A 27,778-nucleotide genomic window follows, 5' to 3' on the forward strand; every position below is an offset into this window, starting at 1 on the left:
CTCCAGATTTTGATGCAATAGTTCAGAGCAAGAGGTGTCAGTTATCAGAGACTGCTAAATAAACAAAATATTGCAAAAGTGCTAGTCTTTTAAGCATGTTTTATTTTAAGTTTTTTAAAAAACCTTTAATTGTATTGCTCTGTGTCCTTTATAAAGTTTATATCTCCCTTACCTGGCATTACATTTTATGACACACGTGGCCTGGCCTGACAAGGTCTCATTTATGTCAGATCTGGCCCTCATAACAAATGAGCTTGACACCCCTGATCAGTTCCACAAATTGAGCATTTTTTCACCCTCACTTGAATTCCCGTAAGAAATCAAAAGAAAGCAATCAGTAATCTCATTTGTGGGGCAAACTGGCCATCATAGCAGCAGGTCTGTGTGTGGAATCACTGTTGCTGAATCCCTATAAATAACAGGATGGGTGGGGGCCTGATTTGAAGCACCACATGGGAAGGGGGAACAAAACCTGCCAGTGCTTCCCTCCAACTAATTTTTAAAGTTCGCATTACCTGCTGTGAGACTCTCTGACTGGAAGTAACCCTCACCAGGGAAAAAACAATATATTTTAAAAAGCAGTTGAAGTTGGAAAAAGGGCAGGCCAGATGAAGACCATCTCCAATTCTGGTGTGTTTAAAATTATTATTATTGTTATTATTATTTATTTATATTCTGCCCATTCCCCTGAAGGGGCTCAGAGTGGAGTACAACATAAATAAAAAAATCATAATAAAATCACAACAACATAATAATAAAACCCAATTACAATATTCAGTGCACAAAATAGTCCAGAAGGGCAATATAATAAGGTAGTGCAGCAGGTACTGCACAGTAAGGTAGTACAATAGTGCAGTAGGGGAGGCCAATCGATCTAAAGGATAGATGCCCGCCGCCTCACTCGAAGACCTGGCAGAACAGCTCCGTTTTACAGGCCCTACAAAAGGCTAAAAACCCAGGTAGGGCCTGGATCTCCATAGGGAGCTGATTCCACCAGTTTGGGGCCAGGACCAAAAAGGACCTGGTCCTGGTAGAGGCAAGACAGGCATCTCTTGGGCCGGGGACAGTCAGCCTATCTTAGGAGGTCGAATGAAGCGACCTCCGGGGCATATACAGGAAGAGACGGTCCTGCAGGTATGTTGGTCCCAGGCAGCATAAGGCTTTAAAAGTCAGAACTAACACCTTGAAATGGATCCAGCACTCTATAGGCAACCAGTGCAGGCTGTGGAGCACTGGCCGCATGCTCACCCGTACAGGTGATGCAGTGAGCAGGCGAGCTGCCGCATTCTACTACCCCTTGCTTTATATAGGGATCTGTCAGAACCAGGCTTATTTCTTGCCTTCTTTATGTATATTTTATATTTGCTCCTGTAGTGTGAGTTGCATTTTGGCTGGCAGGGAGGCATTAATTACAGATGCGGATGGCATCAAGACAGCCCAGCATGAATTGTGGGAGTCTGCTTCCCTGTTCCCTTCTAAGATGCTGGCTTTTCCTTGGAGCACCACTGATCTCAAAGCTTGTAAACACACTGTGGTCCTGAAAGCTGCAGGAATTTATTTTGGATTCTTTATAAGGCAACAAAAACCACATAACATTCAAGCCACTCAAATGTCAAGTAAATAGTTTAAATGCAACCAGATGCTCAGAAGGTTGGTTATTGTGCAGAGGGAAAGTTACAGTTCCTTTAGTCATCTTCCTAGCCCCTAGTCATTGCCAAAGCCTCAGATACATCTGGCTGCCCACTCACATTTTGTTTAATTAAAAGTGGAGCAGTATGCTCCATGACATGCCTTTCTTGAATAGGGGCTCTTAACATGAGTCTTCCCAGTTCTGAAGAATGTTTGCTTCATGTGTAACATTTTTTGGAAGTTCATCTGGAGCAATGTATGGGCTCTAAAACAGTAATCTATAGCTCAGACCTTGACAAATTTTCTTTGGCTCTAGGGGCCAGTCCAAAAATTTAGGAGCTGGACTCATTTTTCAGCACTCAGGGTTTCATATTTTAATGATCATATTTTCTAATTCCTATGACAATGGAATCTAATCTGAACCTTTTTGCAGTGTATTGTAATTTAAATGTTCTCTCTCTCTCTCTCTCTCACACACACACACACACACACACAGACACACAAACACACACAGAGTGCTTTTTTCTTGGAAAAAGAGGTGCTCTTAAGAGGGAAATGAAACACACAGGACTCTTTGAAATAATGTTATTTTCATGAGCTGCAGACTTACCTACTTTAAGACAGTTTACAAACTTTAGACATGTCACTAACTCTTAGTTATTTTTGGGGTCTTGCTTTTGGTGCCTAAAGCTGAATGATGACCTTGAAACAACTACATCTTAACATACTTTGTTGGATCAAATACTTTTAAGCTCCCCCAATGCCCCTCATGAACTTTTAGACATTTTTTGACAATTTTGTTTCCGTAAAGAGGTTCCAGAACTCTGTTCTGGTACATTCCCTCAGAAAAAAAGTAGGAGTAAAGTTTGGTTGTCATCACCGCAACCAAAAACTAATCTTTAATCCTAGCCTAATTTTTCCCCAGTTTCTTATGAACCAGTTACTGCTTTAAAAACTTCAATTTCATAGAATATTGGGGCTAGTATAGAAAGCAACTCATTAAGAAATTAGTTCATCTACTGCCTTTGAATGATGCAAAAAGAAGCTTGCATATGCATGTAATAAATGCAGTGACAAGGATTTCATGCACGTTTATTTTTGTTATGAAACAAAACTTTCTAATACAAAATAAATAAGCTTTGAATTTTCCACTGAGAACTGGTGAGAGGCACTACAATAAAATAATTGCTGAAAATATTAGGCGCCACAATAAATTTCTAGGCACCATGGCAACTCGATGCCTGTGATTTGTCAAACCCTGCCACAGCTAGAACTTTTACAAGCCACCCCTAATAGCTCCTAGAGCAGAGATTGCAAACTGCAATAGATGGATAAGACAGGGTGGCCAGAGAGAGAAGGGTTTTATTAAAATGAGAAGATTAAGGATGGAACAGGGGATCTGTTTGCAAAGTATGATAAAGTTTTGTTGAAGAAGTGGCTTAGGGATGCCAGCCTCCAGGTGGAACTTGGGGGTTTCCTGGAATTACAGCTCATCTCCAGACTACAAAAATCAGTTCCCTTGAAGAAACTGGGTGCTTTGGAGGATGAACTCTGTGGCATTGTACCCCACCGAGGTCCCTATCCTCCCAAGGCTCCACCCCCAAATCTCCAGGAGTTCCCCAACCTGGAGCCGGCAACTCCTTCCATGGTATCCAACCCCGGTACATGCAATGCAATACTCACATGCAGTGCTTGCCATGAAAGGTGCAAGTAGGGTTGCCAGCCTCCAGAAGGGGACTGGGAATCTCCTGGAATTACAACTTTAGAGATCAGTTCTCCTGGAGAAAATGGTTGCTTTGAAGGTGCACTTTATGCATTATACCCTGCTGAGGTCTCTCCCCTCTCCAAGCCCCATCGTCCTAAGGTCCCACCTCCAAATCTTCAGGAATTTCCCAACCTGGAGCTTGCAACACTAGTAAGCATCTCCTTGCCTCTACTCACTGCTCGGAGGTTGGGTCCATTGACTGCTGCTGATCTGCTTCCCTTGTGGATAATTCTGACACAGTGCTACATTGAGATTCGTTGGATAGCCCATACCTCTCAAAAGAAAGATGCAGCAGAACTACTTGTCCTCCTAGGAGGCTATCTACTGTGTCTATGCAAAAGTTACTGCTCTGTGCTTGCTTTCTTCCAAACAGGAAGCAAACAACAGTTACTCATGGAGATGCAAGAAGAAATGGTCTTCTTTGTGTGGATGGAGAACTCTTACTCTTTCCACAGTGCAAAAGTAAACCTTTTGGAGTTTAAAATGAAGCATTCCTTCAATCCTAACCCAGGAAAAGTGTGCCTCCTTTATCAGAAGTTTTTGAAATTGCCTTAAGGCAAGAAAGTTGAAGCTACGAGTTTTTTTTAAAAAAAAATTTCCAGGGAAGGTAACCAGGTGTTGGCAATATACATTTTCATTTAATGTGAACAAGCTGTGTATGACTAGGAGAGTGCAGTGGGAATTATATTTGCCATGGTTCTGAAGTTTATCCCATCAGGAATTGCAGGTTTGGTTTATAGCCAGAACTGTTCTCTTAGCAGGGTGAGTGGTCTCATCTGCAGGAACCACCATCAGATTGTTCCAATAATTTGAGGCAGGAATAGGAAATCTGTCCCCCCCCCCTTGCTGTCGTTTTCAGCAGTTTTGCAAAAGTCCAGTTAACAAACCCTTGGGGAGGAATAGGAAGCTATTACACTTTTTGCTGTAACACATTTGGCTTGGGGAACACATAGGTGGGAGTATGTTGTCAGCAGTGTTAAATATACACTCTAACAAACTACACATCAGCACAGGAATTTATTCTCTGAGCTATTTAAGGAAACACCCATTAGGTTGGAATATGTCATGAGTTCTGGATCACACATAATGATTTTGGTGTCGTTTAGTATATTAAATCCAGGTCAAGAAGATATAGCTCTTTACTCCAGGAAGGCAGAGAATGTTAATGAGGATTCATGATCAAAAGTGCCAGATAGCCTCATGGAAACCATGACCCAGATTGTGATGTGTCTGCTAGGATTATTAACAGGTTTGGAGAGAAGTGTTCTGTCTCTTTAATGGAGGTTTAACGGGATGCTTTTTACCTGGTGATGTTATTTACCTACTTGCTGTGAAAAGCTTCAAAATGTCTATTTCCACACAGTATGCCTCTCTTAAAAAGACAGAGTATTTCCCCCCGAGCCTGTTGGAAGTGCCATCATAGGATTACAAGATATCCTCTTTTTAGAGGACATGCCCTCTTTTTTTTGGGGGGGGGGGGGAAGGGTCCACGCTCTCTTGGGCTCTTTAAAAAAACTGATGAAAATGTTCAAAATGTCCTTTTTTTGGGTTAGGAGGCTAGGCATATTTCAAATTAGCAATTAAATAGTAGGGGTATTTAAAATGAGATTTAACTACCTGGATCTATCTAAAATGAGATTTGTCATATAGTGAAGTAGTCAGTTGGGAAATCTGTCTTTTTTTGCTTTTCAAAATATAGTACTCCTACCCATCTATCTTCCTTACACATACTTTATAAGGGATAACTAGATGCTATAAAGGATTGTTTAAACCCACATTTGCCACAGTCACACAGACAGAAAAGAGTGAGAGTTCCGTTTAAGTAGCAAATGGGTACATAGGTGACAGAAGCTGAACTCTTAGGGCTAATTTCCCTGCAGCCTTTATCTCCAGACAGATTTCTACTAGATGCTGATACTATACAACAAGTCAGGCAACAGCAAAAAAAAAGAGGGTCTGCAGAGAGGCTTGGGTCAAGAAAAATGGGGGAGGCTGGAGAGTTCAGCTCCTCTCACCCCTTAAATCCAGCCTCTACTCCCTATGCGGTTGTGGCTAATGCGGCTTTAAATACATAGATCAGCCACACTGTACTGCCAGGTTTAACCCTTATTTTTCCTTGATTTGCCCTGTTTATGTGCCACAGTGAATCTACAATACCAGCTGTGCAATGGCCTTTCCACTGCAGCTATTGGTCCTGCAACAAGGGAAATAAGTTCGTTTTTAAAATTAGCTGTCCAGCCTCCCACTGCATCTTGATACAACTGAGAATTTCTTCTGTTACCTTATTGTTTCTGAGCAAGGCTGTTAATGATAGGGCATTTTGAAGGTTGTTTATTCATAGAGTTATCCTAAGCAGGAAGTGACTGGATGGCATATAACACACACACACAAAGATATTGCAGCTTCCTACATTTCTGTTTTCGCCTTGTATACAAAAGTGAGCACAAGGAAAGTGTCCAAAAGAAAGACTATTTTCTTTGCACATCCTTATGCTCATAATAGCAAGCTAGAGGTCTGGCTTGTAAAAGTCATGTTTTTTCCTGCATTACTCTGTATCAGCTGATGGAACCTGTGGGGCACCGATATGGACTAGAACACCCTGTAAGTTTGGCCTGTGGGTACTGAAAGTAAGGAAGCAGTGCTCCCACATCCCGAAATAACTAGTCCCTGGACTTGCCCAAATGCCCAAAAGCCACACTGCCTTGTATGGATTGAAAGATAGCTTGTATCTTGTAAGGACACAGCATTAGCTGAATGAACAGGTGTTGATTCCAGAAGCACCAAACATTTATTTCCTAACTTTGCTGTTTTTGACTTCATAGGCCAAATGTTTGTGGGGGACAGTGTTGCTCAGGATGGACAACAGCTCCAGGAACAAACCGATGCATTAAACGTGAGTACAACAATTTTTTTAAAAAAACACCATCATCATTTGCACAGCACTCTTTGTGGGCAATGCATTTTACAGGCTGACACAACAGCAACCAAAAACAAAACTTAAACCAATTTCTCACTAGGCTTGTTCTGGTCTTGGAGCCCTCCCCACCAACGCTTCTGTCTGATTTTGCACAAGCTGCCGTGGAGCTCTGATTTGCTCCGTCTCTTTCCCGCAGCAAGCAAGATTCTGCTTGCCCCGCCTCTTTCTGTTGGTGCTAGGGGAAGACGAAGGGATGATGGTGGTGGGGGGGGGGGAGGAAAGGTGGGCAAGGGAGAGGCAGAGAGATACTATGAGAGGGAAAAGATTGATGTAAGCAAATTCTGTAGTTATACTGATTTACTTTGCAACTAAGTAGAGTTGCACCCTTCAAAATCCACAGAAGCTAGTGATGAACCATTGGCTGGTGATGAAGACTAAGGGGCAAAACCAAAGGCTTTGTGGGAAAGGGTTTTTAAAAAGAAAAATTTGAAGAGAGAGTGGGCACCATCTAACGGTGCTATCTTAAGCAGAATGGCATGATTGTATTCTTCTTAGCCCAAAGAAGTCAATGCGCTTTGAATGGTGCGGCTTTGCTTAGAATGGCATTGCAAGTGTTCCACAAGTGGTTTCCAGGCATGAATAGGTACATCTCTTCAGTCAGAATGTATTCAAAATCAATGTCTCATTTAAGTCAATGTGCTGTTATCCAAAGTAATTGGTTTCCAAGGATGTATGCAAATAAGCAAGGCAGATCCAGGATGAACCATTCCCTCTATTTAGGGGTACTAGCACAATAATAAAGGTAAAGGTAGTCCCCTGTGCAAGCACCAGTTGTTTCCAATGCTCAGGTGATGTTGCATCACGACATTTTCAAGGCAGACTTTTTACAGGATGGTTTGCCATTGCCTTCCCTAGTCATCTATACGTTACCCCACAGCAAACTGGGACCTCAGAAGGATGGAAGACTGAGTCAACTTTGAGCAGGTTACCTGAACCCAGCTTCTGCTGGGATCAAACTTAGGTTGTGGGCAGAGCCTGGACTGCAGTACTGCAGCTTACCACTCTGTGCCATGGGGCTCATATAGCACAATAATACCATTTTATTTTTTTTAAATTTATATACCTCCTGTTCAGGGACCCACTCAGGGGATCTCATAAAAACTATCATGCTAAGAACAGCAGCACAAAATAATAAACAATCCATAATAATAAGCCAAGGCATAAAAATAGCATCAAACAAGATTCAGCCACCTAAAATGTTATTCATAAAACAATTATTGAGCTAGAACTGTATCACAAAAAAAAGCTTTAAAAAGGTGGAATCCCTCTGTTAAAAGCCTGGGTAAAAATAAATATTTTGGTGTGATGCCTAAAGAAGAGTAAAGAGGGGAAAGTACCAGTTAAACCTCAAGTTAGAAGGCATTCCACAGACATGGTGTTATCACTGAAAAAGCCCTTTCTTTAGTTGCCACAACCAAGGCTTACCAGCTGATGATGGCAGCCTACCAAGAGAATTTGGTGGGTGATCTCCAGGGAAAATTTGGAAACAACATCTTTGTTCTGGGGTAATGTTCTAGGATTCACCCAAAACTCTATGGTTGTCGAACTATGTTGAGTAACAAAAGGCCTGGCTTGGAGGTCTCCAGGTTTGCCATCTTCCAAGTGGGGTCTGGAGATATCCTGGAATTAATGTCCATGTGACAGAGATCAGTTCCTCTGAAGAAAATGGCTGCTTTGGAGACTGGAGTCTATTGCATTATACCCACACTAAGGTCCCTCCCTTCACCAAATCTCACCCTCTTTAGGCTCCACTCCCAACTCCAGGAATTTCCCAACCCTGACGTGATGACCGTAGAGGTTTCCCATTGCAAACCCAGCCTAATCTCACCTCTGTATGCAGGGTACAAAGAGAGTATGGCTTGGAAAGAGGATCTTATAGATGTGCCATACTGTCATCATAGAATACTTTTGTCACCATAGCTGCTTTGGAATTTTGACTTTTGGAAGTGGGATAAGGCTGTCTGCTGTTCTGCCTTTTAGTTATAGTCCATAATTTGATCTGGAAGTTTTCTTCCAATAAATGAGGAACCTTTTGTTCATTGGAACAGAAGAAGAGAACAGAAAGCTTTTCATTGGTAGAAGGAAATCTCAGGATCCAGCCCATGGGTAAGAATACCATGGAGCTGAGTCTGTAGTGGCCATGAGGCCACATACAGCACTGGTGAGTCATGTCTGGTTTCCTGCTGCACAATAGCTTTAAGTGGCTTATAGTGGCTTTTAGCGGCAGTACTAGCTATTCAAGCTGCACTGAGACATGCTGTAGTGTCAATGTGATGTCCTGTAGGGTTGCTGGACAATGGTTGGAGTCCAGCTAGAGGTGGGAGGGCAGGGATATGGGGCTGTGCTATCATAGCACACAATATGACATTACTTCCAGGTTCCAGGCACCTGGTTTTTGGCTACTGTGTGACAGAGTGTTGGACTGAATGGGCCATTGGCCTGATCCAACATTGCTTCTCTTATGTTCTTATGAAACAGATGATGAGATCAACATCACCCTAGGGTTCTCCAGAAACTCTATGGTGATACCATAAAGTTTCAGGTGATTCCTAAAACCATTGCTTCTGGATTTCCCCAAAAGTTATGTTATGTTGCACATGACAGCAGTTATTTTTTTTTCTCATGCTGCCTGAAGGAATGATGATGGGAAGCACAGGTGGCCAGTGGAAAGTCTCTTTCTATGAAACTGTGTCCTGAGCTCACAATTGATGCAAAGCTCACAGTGAACTCCTGTTGAATCAAACATGGCAGCCTTGGGGAATCAGGACCAGCATGGATGGCATAATCCACACAGAGCAAGAATGTACACCCCCCCCCACACACATAATTTAGCAACTTTGCATGTGTGTGTGTGGAGGGGAGTGGAAAGTTTTATTTCTTGTGTGGGGGGGTTAATTTGCCCTGGCCCCTGACATATTCATCCACAAGCATAGGAGCAGAGGCAGGGGTTTTCAAACAAAGAAGAGGTCATATGACTACCTGGACAGTTTTTTGACAAAGTGATACATCTGATTGGTTCCAGAATAACCATTAGTTCATTAAAACTGGTTAAAAGGCTGCACTGGGAGAAGGAGGGATGTGATAATCCATCTTTCATTGGGTAGCAGCAGTGCTGGATTAAACCCTGTGAAGGCCCCATGGCAGTCGAAATCTAAGGGGGCCCCTTGCAAATTATCTGAGCACCCGCCCCACCACCCACCGCCCCCACTGCAGCCTGCAAGCACCTTCTCAAAAGGGGAGAAGCAGAGAGAGGCAAACTTGGCAACAACGCCAGCAGCAACCACACCAGGCAAGTCTGGCAAAGAGCAGCTCAGTTGTTGGCAGTGCGTGCAGGCTGGGGCTGCAAGCAGGGGAAAAAACTGGGGGTGGGGAGCCAGCCTGGGGCCCCTAAAGTCATGGGGGCCCATAGGCCAGTGCCTACTTGGCCTAATTGTTAATCTGGCTCTGGGCAGAAGGACTCCATTGAAGGGATAGAATAGAAGAGATCTTAGGTCTTTGTTTTGTTGCCAATTAGTTACTTCTCTGAGAATTGATCTTTTAAAGAGGTTCAAGTAGAAGATTTTACTCTGAACTAGTTGACTCTAAATACCTGTGACCCCTCTTTATAACTTTCATGAGACCTCTCTTGGGAGAAATTTCTTCCCTTCTTAGGTTATTACTTCAGCAATTCCTCTGTAATTTTAAACATGGGATCTCGTAAACTGGGGCCTCCTGCAAGGCAGTTTTCCTTCAGTATATTTATAGGAATAAGGACAGAGTGGAGTGATTTACAATGAAATAGTCCCATGGAGGGTTCTGATGACATCATTAACCATATGAGCTAGAAATTCAGCGATGCAATTAATTACACTGTAAATCAGGGGAGCCCATTGGTTGCTAGTTAGTTTTCCTAACCTTTTCATTGAGTTATGCTTTTAAGTTTCTGAATGCTACAACCCTCTGAAACCACAGAAGAATTATTGAATGTTACAAGCCTTCAAATTCAGCACTTGCTGCTTGTGATGTTCCTAGATCCACTTGCAGCAACCTGCCTGAACAACTCCAGCCTGCTGCCCAGAATGGGGTTTTAGAATTTTTGATGTAGAAGAGCATGAAACCATTGTTTTGAGTTGGATCCAAAGTGTTTTTCCACTCACAGATAGGGTTGCCAGGTTCCCCTCAGTACTGGCGGGGGGGAGGGGCACGGAAAATGCCCTTTTGTTCACAAAAGGTATCATGCCTGTCATGGATGTATCACAATCAGATGTATCACCTTTGGACGGATCTAACACATACATTGAATCCAGCCCACTGTTCTGTGCTGTCTGGGAGAGCGTTTGTTCACCAGCATGAGTGAACAGAAAATCTATCCTTTGTGCTACTCAGTGTTTTCAGATTCTAGTAGACAAAAGACATAGTCAGAATCACTAACCTGTTTAATTTATAATGGAACTCTAGAATGAAGACTGCATGATATGAACAAGGGATGCTGGAAAATATGCACAAGTGGACAGTTTTGATCAGATAATGTGTACATTGAATGGTATTTTTAATATTTTGCCTAGGCAATGTGTGAAGTTGATGTGGAAGCCATGCACATTTATTTATTTAGTTCTCTTATACCTCTCCTTTCACCCCAATGGGGGCCCAAAATAGCTTATAACAGAAATTTTCACTTCATATTGGGGTGCTGCGGGGAATCAGGGATTGCTGCCAGGAGGTCTCCCAATATAGCAGGAGAGCTGGCAGGGTGTCATCACATCTAGTTTATCCTTGTTGGTTGGTGAATGTGTACAAACACCAGTGATTCAGTGATTGTGTACATTCTATGTAGCTTCATATGAATGCATACAGACTGCAAGTATCAACAAGGGATTTTGCACATACCTGTTCAATGTTATTAAAGGATGTCAGAGAGTGTGATTTAATCACAGTTTGAATTACCAGTCTCAAGGGAGGCTGGATGGAGTTCTCCCAAAATTATGATTGATCTCCAGACTACAGAGACCAGTTTCTGGTGTGTGAAGGGGTGAAACTGTACAGAATTTTTGTTTTGGATGGTGAGGTCCCTTCCAAGCAGCCCTCCAGTCCAACACACACACACCTGCCTCCATTAGCCCCACAGCAGACCCAGGCCATCCTCTAGTTCAAGGACTGGACTGGGGAGAAAATGGAAGCCTTGGAGCCTGAGAAGGGACCTCAGTGGAGTATAATGCCAAAGAACAGGGGTGGTCAAACTTGCTTAATGTAAGAGCCACATAGAATAAACATCTCATGTTTGAGAGCCACAAGACATGGATGTCCAATTCACTGTGCAATTATATATTATTACACACACACACACAGATATTTCCCACTAGCCTTGTTCTGGTCTCACTGCTCCCTTTCCGGCAGCAGGACCGGATCTACATGTTTTTTGAGGGGGGGGGGCAAAATTAAAAAAATGGCGCCCCCTTATAGGCCATTCTATCTTATGGTCCCATAGAATACAATGGACTCCATACCCAATTTGGTGCTCCCCCCTCCGCTGGTGCCCGGGGCAAGCACCCCCCTCTGCCCCCCCGCCCCGATCCTGCCCTGTCCTGCAGTGCTTCTGCTGGATTTCGCACAAGCTGTCCCAGGGTGGCGAGTTGCCCTGCCTCTTTTCAAGTTCCCTCTGCTGCAGGCAGAAACCCATTTCCCTCCTGCCTGCTGCAGAGGGAACTTGAAAAGAGATGGGGCAACACGCTGCCCTGGGGTGGCTTGTGCAAAATCCAGCAGAAGCGCCATGGGAAAAAGAGCAACAAGACTGGAACAAGGCTAGTGGGGAATCAGTCTCAGAGAGAGAGAGCACATCAGGTAAGAATAAAAGCAGCCTAGAGCTATCAAAGATTTCAGGTTTTCACGGCTGGTAACATCATTAGGGTTTGTAGAATCTTTCGGGCTCAAGTGCCGTGTTCTACTGGAAAAAGTTTTTCTTCCAGACGTTTTGTTCTCGGCTGCGGAGAGCATCCTCAGTGGCGTTGCAGCCGGAGCAGGCGCTCTGACCTTCTTGGCTGCTGTGCATTGAGTGAGGCCAGGGCTGCTGGAGAGCTGCTATTTCTAGGCTGGAGGGGGTGTGGTGAAAGGGCAATAGGTTTGTGGATGTGCCCATTGTTTGGTGGGGCTTCCTGGAAGGGTAGTGATAAGGAAACTGGCTGTTGAATGTGACCATTGTCACATAGAGCTGCTGGCACAACATCTTATTTATTTCAGTTTTTAACTAATCTTTGCTGGTAATACACTGAATTATTATATCGTTTCCTGAAATTTTTCTTGAAAATGAAATATTTTGGCAAGTTTTGGCAAGCTTCCTCAATATGAGAAGGGTTTAAAGAAAAAAGTGCCTTCAAGGAGAATGGATTTAAAGAGACGAATGCCTTCTCTGAGCCAAGCTAGCTGGTCTACATGGCAATGGGGCTGGACTTGGAGAACACATTTAACTTTAGACAGGAGGGAGGAGAGAAAGAGAGAGAGAAAGAGAAAGGAGGAAGAGGAAGGAAGGAAGGAAGGAAGGAAGGAAGGAAGGAAGGAAGGAAGGAAGGAAGGAAGGAAGGAAGGAAGGAAGATGGAAATAAAGTAAATTGATGGAGGAAGGTGGAAGAGGTGGAAAGAAAGCAACTTTAACATTAAATGCATTCTCCAAGCATCCATTTGGCTTGGAGAAGTTATTTAAAGAGACATATGCCTTCTCCAAGCTGGCCAACAGGGTAGTGGGGGCTTCGAGAGCCACATGATATGTGTCAAAGAGCCACATGTGGCTCCCAAACAGTGTTCCCTCTAAACTGAGTTAGTATGAGAGCTAGTTCACTGTTTTGTCTTAGCTTAGGAACAATGGCCCCAGAGGAAACTATTTTATGGGGTAGCTCACAACTTTAATGCCAGTAGCTCACAAAGTAGAATTTTTGCTCACAAGACTCCACAGCTTAGAGGGAGCGTTGCTCCCAAGCTGCAGTTTGGCCACACCTGCCATAGCATCTACCCTTCAAAGCAAGCAATTTTCTCCATGGGAACTGATCTTTGTCATCTGGAGATCAGTTGTAATTAGGGTTGCTAACCTTCAGGTGGTTGCTGGAGTTCTCCTGGGATTACAACTGATCTCCAGGTAACAGAGATCAGTTCAGCTGGAGAAAATAGCCAGATAGGGTTGTCAGGTCTCCCCTGGTCACCAGCAGGGGATGGGGGTGGGGTTAGATGTGCCAGCTCCCGGTTGGGATATTCCTGGAGATTTGGAGGTGAAGCCTAAGGGCAGGGATCTCAGTGGGTACGCTACGTAAAGTCTGCCCTCCAGGGGAACTGATCTTTATAGTCTGGAGATGAAATGTAATTCTGGGGGATCCTCAGGTCCCTACTGGAGGCTGGAATTTCTCCTTCCAGAGCAAACTTCAAAGTGACATTGCATTAACATGGTACTAATTCACTGGAAACTCTATAGTTCAACCATAGACTTTCTAGTGAATCTTAGAACTTCATGCCAACAAAATGATATCACTTCTGAATTCATCCCAAAAGTGATGCCATACCATTGGAGAAATGCCCCCCTCAAGTCCCAACCTCCCCAGTCTCCTGCCAGGTGCATACATCAGACCAGTTTAGGGTTGCCAGGTCCTCTATGTCCACTAGCATGATCCAGATCCAGGTTGGGAAAATCCTGAATATTTGAGGGTGGAATGTGGGGAGGACAGGGACTTCAGCTGGTGTAATGTTTCGGAGTCCACCCTCCAAAGCATCCATTTTCTCCAGGGGAACTGATCTCTGTAGCCTAGAGATGAACTGTATACCTCAGGAATTCTAATGACAGAACTCCAACATCACATTAGTTTGGCCCTCTGTCACTATTTAAGCACCATGTGTTTTCAGTTGTTCTACTGTCTGTAACAGAGGCTGAAAGAATTCCATCCAGGTTTAATTTATGACTGAAGGCCTAACTATACATTACACTGTTTCTGGGTCCTCTGTGGGTCATGTCAAATCAGTTGTGCACTGGAAGTTTCATGTTTGTGCTCCCTGTGGTTTTTAAAACTTGATTCACAGGCTTCTGGGGGCTGAGTTTGGATTGGGATGTGATATGTTAGAGTAGAGGGATTAAATCTTCTCTGCATGCCATTTTCCCAGCATGAAACATCCCAGGGTAGCCTTTGCCTCAAAGGGAAACCTAAAGGTTGCCCACTGGTAAATGTATATTTTTCTAAGGAGGCAAACAGTGGCTCTTTGAGAAACAAATAAGGGGTGGAGACGCTTAAGCCCCCTCTAGTTGCATACTATAGTCCTGATCCAAATCAGACCCTCATGTACTTGAGAATTAAGTTTCAAAGTGGACACCCCAGTACACATTTCCTTTAACAGGACCCAAAGTGGATCCAGAAATGGTGTAATGTGTAGTTAAATGAGTCTCTCTCAAAAATATAAACCTGGCCAGATAGCAATGGAAGACTGTGGTAGGTTTCATCCCATATAGTTTTGTTTGTTTTGGTAAAACCAGCCCTTGCCTAGTGGATAGAACCTACAGTTGCCAACCTCCGGGTGGGGCATAGAGATCTCCAGGATTTACAACTGATGTCCTGAAGTCAGTTCCCCTGGAGAAAACAGCTGCGTTGGATGCTGGACTCCATGGCAGAACTCTCTCCATTCTCCAAACCCTGTCCTCTCCAGGTTTCACCTCCAAATCTCTGGGAATCTCCCAGCCTGGAATTGGCAACCTTATCAGAACACTTCATTTGCAGTGGTTCTTTTTGATAAACTTATCTTTGCACTGAATTCAGGATTCACATATAGTGCAACCCTAATGACATGAGAAGACTAAAAACATATTGCTGCTGTTTTGAGTAAAAGCAAGACTGAGATTGCATTGTTTATCATACTGTGCTTCATAAGAATTGGACAAGACTGAAATATTTTTCTGAACTGAACTGTCATTGCCCTTGTCCTTGCTATGCTTACTGTTTCAGTTATCCATTTTATCATATTCCTGCCACAATATTTTCCATTATACCCTGTTGCTATCCCATGCTGAAAGTGCATCTGTGAGTAGTTGCCATCTCCCTCTTTACATTCTTTTTGTGGTGGCTTTCTAAGCCAACCTGGACATGTTTTGACTGGACTACCTTGCATTCCTTGCAAGCAGATACTGCCAGGAAGTCACAGGTCTATGCTGGGACATAACACCAACACCTTCCCTTTCTAGTTGTCCATAGTGTATGAACTCAATAAGACAGGAGGAGAGTGTTAGAGATTTCCCAATCTTTCTTGTCAAGTCTTCAATATTACTGGGAGCATTTGGCAAAAGTTTGTCTTATCCTTAAAGAATAAGTATAAAAGGACCAATTTACACAGCAGTTCTCAAAAATAACATTGAAGCACTTAGGCAAATGGTTAGCCACTTTGCTGGATTTTGAAATAGCTACCCTTGACAATTAAGAAATATTAGGTGTAAAATGACATGCTGATGTGGGAGTTAGATTCTTGTTTATTAATTAAAAATGGGCCTGAAGATAGAGATGGCTGATTAACCTTTGGTGAAGAACTTTACAAATACCCCAGCTATTAGAAACTTCAGCCATACAAAGATTTCATTGTTGGGGCAGCCAAGGAATGCACCTGCAGCTGAGGAAACAATCTAAAGGACAGTAAACACATTATTCATTAGGCATATTTGGCTCAACCTACAGCCAGACATGAATGCATCTCCAGCTTCAAGGCCAAGGTATGGTGATGTCACTTACCTAAAGTTAAAACATTTTTCTCTAGGTATGTACATTCTCTAATGATCTCATGTTTGTTGACGGGAGGCCTTGAAAACATTTATGGTTTTAGCTGGTATGCATTACGGTCAAAACACCCTGGTTAGGTATCTGCCCTGTCTATGGCATCGTCTCTCTGCTGAATTCTCTCCCCTCTCCAAACCCTGTCCTCTCCTGGCTTCACCTCCAAATCTCTGGGAATCTCCCAACCTGGAATTGCCACAAAGTCCAGGGCAGGTAGGTGCCCTGTGGCATAGATTATCTATAATAATGCCTGTTTTAGGACCACCAGCTGATAAGATTATATCTTGTTATTGTTGAAATTTTAAAATTAACCCCCTTCTGACTTTTTAAAAAATCTCCACCCTTCTCAATTAGCCACTTTGTCATTATCATCTTTGATCTCTTGTCTTGATTATTAAGGTCAGGGTTAATTTAGGTATGATTCTGAGGTAAAAGAAGTGGTGGGGTAGGAGATTCAGGTGGAGGCAACAAACCTAGAACAGGGTGTGGTAATCCTGCCCTTTGTGCTATTTTACATAAGCAAATTACCTCCTCTTTCCTGAAGTTGCCATTTGTCCCAAGGGAAAAGACAAAATATATCATATGAGAATCTGCATGTTTTCCCCTGCAAGGAAAATAATGTGCGAAGACATGACTGAGTTTATTCTCACTAATATAGACCATAAAGCGCAATGGCTTGCTAGACTTTTTCAGCCTGTTCAGCTAGCACAAGGGTTGAGTAAACTACAATACATATATACAATTACACCTCAAAATCAGGGCTTTTTTGTAGCAGGAACTCCTTTGCATATTAAGCCACACACCCCTGATGCAGCAAATCCTCCAAGAGTTTACAGGGCTTTTAGTACATGGCCTACTGTAAGCTCCAGGAGGATTGGCTATATCAAGGGTGTGTGGCCTAATGTGCAAAGGAGTTCCTGCTACAAAAACCCTGCTCAAAATAATAAAAAAATGAAAGCTTTATAATTTGAATTTTAAAATAGCTTTGCATCTATCTATCTATCTATCTATCTATCTATCTATCTATCTATCTATCTATCTATCTATCTATCTATCTATCTATCTATCTATCTATCTATCTATCATCTGTCTGTCTGAGAGAGAACTATAAGAATTAAAATCAAGGCTACAGAATTCAGCCTGTCAACATGACTTCAGTCTTGGTCATGAAGTTTTAATGCTAATTAATAGCATAATTAATGATATAATTTGGACCTTTGTCCAACAGCTGTTAAAAGGGGTTTAAAGACATTGGAGATCTGCTCAATAATCTCCAACCTCTTAGCTTGGCATAATGTAGAAATTAATTTAAAGTATCTTTGTCTTGTCTTTCAACCTGAAGGTCTCCAAAGTTGTTATCAATAACAAAATTACAAAATGATTTAAATTCAAAATACATTCCAAGGTACAATCATCTGTAAAACAGTCAAATGGGAAACAAAATCAAACAGAACAGCAATGGCATAAAAATAGTAGTAACAACAAACAAGAAAATGGTTATTCATGTTTTTTCATTCCAATTTTTATGGGACTAAAGGGCTCCTTAGTGATGCTTTACAGAAAGGGAAATGACAGAGATAAACAGTTGCCCGGAAGCCATCTGTGGAGCATGCACAGATCAATGCCAGTAAACTAAAACGATCACACAGGGTATTCCTGCATATATTTATTACTTATTGTGAGACCTTGTGTGGGCCACTTCCAAATAAAGGAGTCATAACAGCCTGTGTATGGGCTGTGGAAACTTTATGTATTAATTAACAACAGTGATCAGCGGAGATGCCTGGTCTCCCACTGACGCTGTAATATTATTTGCATATATTTAATGACTTTTTGAATACATTAACTTTTGCATAGAAATTCCTTTTGGCATTGATTTTTTTGACATTGTGAAGCTTTTTCTTTGATTTTTTTGTCTCATACACACCCTGTGGTCCCTGTTTTTTCTTATTTTTGGGATAATGGCTCAATTTAATTCTCAGTTTGCATATTCTTTTCTGGTGTCCCACCATGGCAGAAGACCTCCCAGCAATCCTGTCTGTTGTCCACTAGCACCTCAAAGGCTGTTGGGAGAAAAATTGGGGGAAATGGGGTGGATATGTCAGCTTTGTGCCAGCACCCTACATCACTTGGGGACATCGCTCTGATTTGCCTAAAACTCTATGGTATAATCAGATAGTTTTGGGAAATCCTAGATGACCTCCCCACATTATGTCACTTCCAGTTTTTTCCAGAACCAATGTCATACACCTGCAAACCTGCCCCCCCCCTTTAGTCCTCCTATGGGTGTCAGGCTGCACCCTGCCTTTCCTACTGATCACTCACAATGTTGAATATTTTCAGATATGCGAATGGACTTCCTTATACTGGTTTTTTGTTGATCTCTTGCTCTGAATTTTGATGTATTTGGAATATTTAATTATAAAAGCAGACCTTGCTAAAGATAAGATAAGGCTGCCAAATCCTTCCTGCCCACTAGCAGGGGTGGGGAGTGATAGGGAAGCAGATCCAGGTTGGGAAACTCCTAGAGATTTGGGACTGGAGCCTGGGTAGGACAGGGACCTCAGAGGGGTACAATGCCAGAAAGTCCACCCTCCAAAGCATCCATTTTCTCCAAGGGAACTGACCTCTGTAGTCTGAGCTGTAATTCCAGGGGATCCACAGGTCCTACCTCGAGGCTGGCATCCTGTAAGGCAAGACAGTCAGGCAGTGGACCACCCAGTACTGCCCATTAGCTTCATTGGAAAGCTTTATACTTATCATTTATACTTGAAACTGGTTTTGTGGCTTCGGACTCAAGAAGCAGGTTGGGTTCTGAAAAGGGCATTCAACGCTGAATCAAAATCTGTTCTTCTCCACCTAGTAGAGAGTAATATAGCCCACCCAAAAGCTGTGCTTTGTGCAGCCTTTAAGATCTTAAGTGCCACATTTGACTCTGTACTGAGAAAGTGGGCAAAATTCATGGGTCCTCCATCAATTCCAGACTTTTGTATTTAATTCAGCAATTATATAATAATTCTATTGCTCATGTTCATTGTGACCTTGAGGAGCAACTAACAAAGGGTTGTGAATCAGAGTTGTTGTTGGCTCCCATCCTATTTAATCTCTATATTAATGATCTTTCAGGAGGCATAGCAGTAATGAATTTCCATGCCCGTTCTGTCAAACAGTGAGATTCCATTGTTATTCTTTGCAGACAACACTGTCATTCTGTCTATATTGCTGGTGGGTCTGCATGAATTGGTAAAGGTGTTTCAGAACTTTTGCACCTGAGAGGCTTAGGTAATAAACTGAAAAATCTCTTTTTGAGATGTTTTTGACCCAAGCAACTCTCTTGGAAGCTGAATAATCAGGCAATTGAGCAGGTTTCCCATTTTCATTATCTAGGTATTCTTTTCAAGCTTCTCTGGTGCAGGGCCAGAAACACAGGCACAAATTAGAAGTCTCAGTGCATGGATGAGACAGTGTGGAGAGGAAGGGTTTAAATTTGTTAGGCACTGGGATGCTTTTTGGAACAAGTGGGAGTGATCTCTACTTGTCCTGAGAAGGAACCAGGCTGCTGGCACTTAAAATCAAAAAGGTGGCAGAGCAGTTTTTAAACTGAATCTTTTTTGGGGGGGGGGAAGCCAACAGGAAATGAAATGTCTCTGGTTTGGGACGGCTCATCTCAAAGAGATGAAGGGTTAGCTGTTACTTTTCTACAGGGCACTAGATTAGAATTGTCCACTGAGATGGTGACAAACAATATGGACTGCCTGTCAAGGTCTTGAGACAGCTGGAGGAAGGTTGTTGGCCTAACATGCCTGGAAAATTATAGATGTTTTCATATACAAATGCTAGAAGCGTCTGAGGTAAAATCTGGGAGTTGCAATGCTTAGTGTTGGGGAAAAACATAGACATTGTGGACATTTAAGAAACGTGGTGGGATGAGGAAAATCAGGGGGATACAGTAATTCCTGGATATAAATTATATTGGAAAGATAGGGGTGGGGTAAGGATTGGAGGTGAGGTGGCTCTGTATGTCAGTCAGAGGTGGCTCTGTATACAGTCCAGTAAGACTGACAAGGTAAGAGAATTAGATTTGCTTCTGGAAATGCTATGGGTCAAAATAGTGGGCCCAAAAAGAAGCGTAACTCTGGAATCAAAAGATAGAGGATAATTATAAAATGACAAAGGAATGAAAGATAGTGACTAGACGAAATAACTGTGTCATAGGTGATTGTAACTATCATCATATTGATTGGGTCAATATGTATTCAAGTCAGGAGAAAGAGATTGAGTTTCTAGACACTCTCAATGACTGTGCTATGGAGCAGATGGTCACAGAACTTTCCAGGGAAGAGGTGATCCTGGACTTGGTCCTAAGTAATGCCCAAGACCTGGTAAGAGATATAAAAGTGATTGCACCACTTGGGAACAGTAACCATAATGTTACTGAGTTCAACATTTGTATAAATAGGGAGTTGCCTAAAAAGAGCAACACAACCATTGTTAACTTTAAAAGAGGTAACTTCTCTGAGATGAGGGGGCTTGTGAAGAGGAAAATGAAAAGAAAGGCAAAAAGGGTCAAAACCCTTGGGGAAGCTTAGAGACTATTTAAAACTACAATCCTAGAAGCTCAGATAAAATATATACCACAGGTTAGGAAAGGCACAAATAGGAATAGAAAAAGACCTGCATGGTTAACAAACAAAGTAATGGAAGCTGTAGAAGGTAAGAAGGTTTCCTTTAATCAGTGGAAAGCTAGTTTCAGTGAAGTTAATAAAAGGGAACACAGGCTATGGCAAATAAAATGCAAGTCTCTGATCAGACAGGCAGAAAGGGAATATGAGGACCATACTGCAAAAAACATAAAGACCAACAATAAAAAATTCTTCAAATACATTAGAAGCAGGAAACCAGCCAGGGAGGCAGTGGGGCCCTTGGATGATCAAGGGGGTAAAAGGATTGCTAGACAGGGACCTGGCTGAGAAGCTGAATGCATTTTTTCTCTCTTTGTCTTCACTTGCCCACTCCAGAACCACTGATTTTGGGAGGGGCATTGAGTCAGACTGAGATTATGAGATAGGATGTCCTACGACTGATAGACAATTTAAAAACTGATAAATCACCAGGCCTGGATGGCCTTTATCCAAGAGTTTTGGAAGAACTCAAATGTGAACTTGTGGATCTTCTGACAAAAATATGTACTCTTTCATTAAAATTTGCCTCCATTCCTGAGGACTGGAAGGTAGCTAATGCCATTCGCTTCTTAAAAAGGGTCCCAGAGGAGATCTGGGAAATTACAGGCCAATCAGTCTGATGTCAATACTGGGTAAGTTGGTGGAAACCGTTATTAAAGAGAGAATTAGTAGGCACATTGATGAACAAAAGCGTGGAATAGAGAAGGTTGAGAATACAATACAAGAACTCATGGGCACTCAATGAAATTGCTGAGCAGTCAGTTTGGAATGGATAAAAGGAAGTACTGCTTCACACAATTGTGGAATTGTGGAATTCACTGCCACAAGAGGTGGTGGCAGCTTCAAGCATAGATGGCTTCAAAAGGGGATTGGATAAACATATGGAGCAGAAGTTCATCAGTGGCTATTAGCCACTAGGTATAGATGGAACTCTCTGTCTGGAGCAAGTGATGCTCCGTATTCTTGGTGCTTGGGGAGGGGCAACAGTGGGAGGGCTTCTAGTGTCCTGGTGGACTTCCTGATGGCACCCGGTTGTTATTGTTGTTTTTTGGCCACCATGTGACAGAGTGTTGGACTGGATGGGCCATTGGCTCAATCCAACATGGCTTCTCTTATGTTCTTATGTTCTCTCATGAAAAGCTCACAAATAATCTGTTCTGCTTTCAGAGACTGGTTCCTGTTTGATGCTTCCCACCCCCTCCTCTGATGGGGTTCAGCATTTTCCTACAGCAATTCAGGTTTTAAGAGCTGAAGTGCTGCCTCGGCTTTTCTATGCAGTGATCATTTGGATTACTTAGAGTTGAAAGTTCTATTGATTGGTCTGTTGAAGTTTTCCTTGGAAAATTAACAGAGTTCTTTGTTGGATTTCCTCTGCGGCTCTCTGATTGGAAGTGGGCTGAGCTTGGGAATCAGTGGAATGGCAAGCTTGGAGGCTGGCTTTCCAGATTTGTTTGAAGGTCTTGTTTTCTGATAATATTAGTAGTTTTCTTTCTCTTTTACGTTTAGATCCATATGTTTCATATTGGAGTTCCAGTCTTTAATGCAGACTTTCTTTTGGGGGACTGTCTCCTTGGTTCCTCATGTCTCTTGGCTCACAGTCTGCTAGAGTGTCCTTAGACTGAGCACTTGGAGGCATTAGACTGTCAGCTCTTGTCAGGGCTCATAAAGTATGCTGTACACACACTGTTTTGTAGTCTCATACCCATTATTACTCTTTTGTCTTATTTTCATCTACTGACTTTCCCCAAATATCGCAGCTAAGCTATATGCTTTCCCCCCTTTTTGTTTGGAAGGCAGATTTTGAGGAATACCTTACTTGGAAAGATTATATGTATGTGGATCTGGGATAGCACTGCCAACCTCCATGTGCGGCCTGAAGATCTCTTGGAATTACAACTGATCTCCGGATGACAAAGATCAGATTCCCTGGAGAAAATGGCTGCTTTGGGAGGGTGGACACTATGGCATTATATTCTACTGAGGTCCCTCCTCTCTTCAAACCCCATCCTCTGCAGGATCCTTCCCCCAAATCTCCAGAAGTTTCCCAAATTTGATAGATCTGTGGATACAGATATTGGATTTATATCCTGCCCTCCACTCCGAAGAGACTCAGAGTAGCTCACAATCTCCTTTACCTTCCTCCCCCACAACAGACACCCTGTGAGGTGGGTGAGGCTGGAGAGGGCTCTCACAGCAGCTGCCCTTTCAAGGACAACCTCTGCCAGAGCTATGGCTGACCCAAGGCCATGCTAGCAGGTGCAAGTGGAGGAGTGGGGAATCAAACCTGGTTCTCCCAGATAAGAGTCTGCACACTTAACCACTACACCAAACTGGCTCTCCATACAGCCAGTAGTAGTTTCATTGGCTTCCTTTGTTTCTATGCCTTCCTTGTTAGCTAATCGTGATCTGGATATTAATTTGGCTGTGGTTAAATTGTAGTGGCCTCTATGTGAGGATGGAAATAGAGGGTAGTCTTTGCAAGATAGGTTCTGTCCAAGACCTGCAGGTTTGTAAGAGTCTTGCCAGAGATACTCTTTCAGATACTCTGGTTGAATATGGCTTTCTAAATCAAGAGTAGCAATTTGAGTTGGACCTAGAAAAACTGTGGAATCTCATGAAGACGTTTAAGAACTGGCAAGATATGTCAAGAAAGATAAGTTCTGGCCAATAAACTAACTGCTGCTTTCTGAAATAATTATGGTAAGGCTTATCTCTGTCCAGAAGGGATTGCAGCTGAAAGCACCAACCTAAATTAGTGAAAAGGCACAGTTTTCATGGCACAGTTTTCACCTGGGTATTTAAAATAAGGGTTGCCTCTGTATCCCTATGCCATACAAGAACAGGTTGAACAACACTTCCTTTCCCAGCCTGTGGGGCCATCTACTAACAGTACCACTTCTGGATTGAGTTTCACTTTTAAACTTCCCATATCATTCTTAATGAGGTATATGATGCAGTGGATGACATCAAAGGATATAGCCATGCATCATGGCTATCAGTTCGTATTATCCCTCAGAAACCTGGGGACATGATAAACAGTGCCCTGTTCCCCTCCACTGCAACAGGCACCCTTACAGGCCACTGTGGGGATTCCTTGGGTCCAAGGAGATAAGGTGGGATGGGAAAGTTTTAAAGAAACAAACAAACAAATAAATGATGGGAAGGCTCAGAGCTCATGTCTCTGAAGCAGCCAGAAAGGGAGGAGATGAACAGGGATATAGGGAATCTCTTGTTCCCTATTGATCAGTCACAAATTATCTGGGGGGAGGGGTCATCTAATCCTAAATGAATTTCTCTGCTGATGGGTGTTGGTCCTCAAACATGAGAACATTGCCTGTGTGTTCTGAAAGATGAGATATTTTACAAGAATTGCTGATGATTCTGATGGTGTACCAATCTGAAATAGAGGCTGATTTTTTGGGCCCAGCAATGTCAATTTTAACGATAATTATTACTGTATATATTAGTCGCTTTTCTGTAGGAATACACTCAAAGCAGCATACAAAAGTGAAAACAGAATTGGAATACAATGTAAAATGGTACAGTTACTTACAATGGTTTAAGGTGAAATACTTAACAGAACTATAAGAGCAGCATACTGTGTGTTCAAGGACATATTGTCCTGAACACATTACAACACTTGGATACCAGGAGATAAGTGGATTAGAATGTGAAGTGACACAAGCATCTGAACTGTTTCGCTTTGTTTGAGCTCCTGAATCTAACAATGCAGTGAATCATACCTGGGACTGACTAATGTGCCTGTCAGAGTTGACAGGCCTCTAACCACTCAAATCCTTTTCTTTTCCTCTTGTAGCACTGTCATTCTTTCCTCTGGCTTGTCTTTTCCTAATCATCTCTTTTGGGTTTTGTTGCTTCTCCACTCTTGGTTCTCAATAGTGCTGGCTGATTAAAGCCTTCTGCTCGCTCAAGAGCTCCTGCTGTTAGTCTGAATATGCCACAGGCTTGTGCTGGAGATTGTGGCTGAGGCTGCTTGCTGAAATCCATTTGTAAGATGTAGGAGTGCAAAAGTCAACAATATGCTCTGGGAGAGTGTGTGCCCTGCCTGACAGCATTTGACTCGGTAGGGAAGAACTGGAGACAACTTAATGGTATTGGGTGGGACGAAGGGGGACTGAAGAAACATGCACTGCTTGGCCATGCTTATGTTCATATTTATTTAGATTTAAGAATTAACGTAGTTTATTTAGAATCTTTGGAGTTCCTCTTAAGAATACAATGGTAGCAAAGAATTGCAATACAATCTGAAAGACTCTTTCAATCTGTAAGCCCCACTGAATAGTCGAGTAGAATTTTGAGTAGACCTGTTTAGGGTTGGTTTTTCAACCTGTCCAGCCCACTGCTTAGACAATAAAGTGGCTTTTTGTCCAGAGACACCTTCAGATGCATCTCGTGGGCCAGACTTGCTTTACAGTATAGGGCAATACCATTAAGCCGGTTTTGCAGTCTAATGTTGGAAGCAGGGGAAAGAAGAGCCGGAAAGGGCAGTTTGCTTTAGTCTGTCAGAGCCACTAATAGGGAAGAGAGCTGATTTGAGAGGATTAGAATATTGCTTTGAGTGGGCTAATGTTCAGGAGGGCCTTTTTATAAAGGAATCAGAATTTCAGTATCATGAAACACGCCAGAAGGGTGTTTTTATAAGGGAATAGGATTGTAGTATATTCCGTGAGGGGTGGCTCTTTCCAGGCAACCTGACTAAACATGAGAATAGACAAAAGTAGTTTATGGTTGTACTTGTCGAAAATACAAAAAACCAAACCACAATCCACATACCTTTTATTAGGATGAGTTACAATGACTCCTTCTGAGGTCGCAAAAATGAGTATCCAGCTTGCTGGGGGTAAAATTTAGATGACTGGGGAAGGCTATGGCAAACCACCCCATAAAAAAGTCTGCCATGAAAACGTCGTGATGTGATGTCACCCCAGAGTTGGAAACGACTGATGCTTGCACAGGAGACTACCTTTACCTTTTTTTACAATGAAACAAAATATTGTGCAAGCTTTTGAGTTCTCCAGAATTGTTCTTCAGCCTGGATGTTACAAAACAAAACAAAAGAGCCAGTGTGAAGTACTTTTCATTCTGCCCCTGCTCCCTTGCATTCTTGCTAGTCTGATCACATGATGTGATTATTACTCAGGATACTTACATGTATGAATTTGAGGGACAAAAATGACCACAGTTAATGCATTGAAAAACAGACAACTTTCTTTGCTGTTTAATCTTTTACATGTAAGAACAGCACTTTGATCCTGGCTGTATATCTGCTAGGATTGCCAAGTCCAGCTCAAGAAATATCTGGGGACTTTGGGGGTGGAGCCAGAATACATATTGTGACAAGCATGACTGAACTCTGAAGGGAGTTCTGGCCACCACATTTAAAGGGACTGCACACCTTTTAAATGCTTTCCCTCCATTTGGAAATAATGAAGAATAGAGGCACCTTCTTTTGGGGTCATAGAATTGGACCCCCTGGTCCAATCTTTTTTAAACTTGGGGGGGGGGGTGTTTTGAGGAGAGGCACCAGATGCTATGCTAAAAAGTTGGTGCCTCTACCTCAAAAAACAGTCCCTCCCGAGCCCCAGATAACCACTGATTGATTCTCCATTACACCCTATGGGAACTGGTCTCCATAGGGTATAATGGAATGTTGAGTAGACATTTCCCTCCCCCCCACTTTTTGATTACGCTAAAGCAGGGTGAGAGGGCTTCCAAACCATGGGATCCCCTGCCCCCCATCTGGAGATTGGCAACCCTACAATCTGAACCTGAGATGGTATCCCTGATAGCTCAGGTAGCTAATCTTGGATTAGCAGGCAGGACATCGAAAACTTAAAACACTTCTCATTATACCAATGAAGCACTGACAGCAGTTACTTGATTTATATTTATATCCCAGCTTTCTCCATGGCTCAGTGCAACTTACAAATCATTATATAAACCATACAGAATGAAATAAAGCCTCAAATAACATGACTCCATTCTAAAAGATGCTTGCAGTCTGTCATTGTTGTTCAGTCGCACAGTTGAGTCCGACTCTTTGCAACCCCATGGACCAAGTCATGCCAGGCCCTCCTGTCTTCCACCATCATCCAAAATCTGCTCAAATTTGTGTTAGTTACCGTACATCAGTAGTGCTGTCCAGCCATCTCATCTTTTGCCGCTCCTTCTTTTGCCTTCTATGTTTCCCAGCATCAGGATCTTCTCCAGTGAGTGCTCACTTCTCATTTGGTGGCCAAAGTATTTGCATTTCAGCTTCAGCATCTGGCCTTTCAGGGAGCAGTCAGGGTTGATTTCCCTTAGGACTGACTGATTTGATCTTCTTGCAGACCAAGGGACTCTCAAGAGTCTTCTCCAGCACCACAGCTCAAAAGCATCTATTCTTCTGTGCTCAGCCTTCCTTATGGTCCAGCTCTCACAGCCATACATTACTATTGGGAATACCATCACTTTGACTATACAGACTTTGTTGGCAGGGTGATGTCTCTACTTTTTATTATACTGCCTAGGTTCGCTATAGCTGTCCTCCCAAGGAGCAAATGACTTTTAATTTCATGGCTACAGTCACCATCTGTAGTGATTTTGGATCCCAGAAATGTGAAGTCTGTCATTACTTCCATGTCTTCCCCTTCTATTTGCCAAGGAGTAATGGGGTCAGATGCCATGATCTTAGTTTTTTTGATGTTGAGTTTCAAGCCTACTTTTGTGCTCTCCTCTTTCACCCTCAACAAGAGGTTCTTTAGGTCCTCTTCACTTTCTTCCATTAGAATGGTGTCATCTGCATATCTGAGGCTGTTGATGTTTTTCCCGGCAATCTTAATTCCAGCTTGTGCTTCATCCAGGCTGGCATTCTGCATTATGTACTCTGCATATAAATTGCAGTCTATACTGCATTAAAAGCTGTGGCAAATAAAATGGCCTTGCAGTTGTCTCCTAAACATTT

The 27,778-nt window shown here is 42.6% G+C and overlaps 1 protein-coding gene across 1 annotated transcript in view; it reads left to right on the forward strand.

The window, feature by feature from the left end:
- Positions 1-27,778, forward strand: part of LTBP2 (latent transforming growth factor beta binding protein 2) — a 178,858-nt gene that overhangs the window by 8,515 nt on the left and 142,565 nt on the right. The window contains exon 2 of the mRNA XM_060261626.1: positions 6,217-6,287. Coding sequence (XP_060117609.1) covers positions 6,217-6,287 — 71 coding nt within the window. The remainder of the gene's footprint in view (positions 1-6,216; positions 6,288-27,778) is intronic.

The sequence above is a fragment of the Heteronotia binoei genome, chromosome 21 (assembly GCF_032191835.1).
Source record: "Heteronotia binoei isolate CCM8104 ecotype False Entrance Well chromosome 21, APGP_CSIRO_Hbin_v1, whole genome shotgun sequence".
In the NCBI taxonomy this organism is placed as follows: domain Eukaryota; kingdom Metazoa; phylum Chordata; class Lepidosauria; order Squamata; family Gekkonidae; genus Heteronotia; species Heteronotia binoei.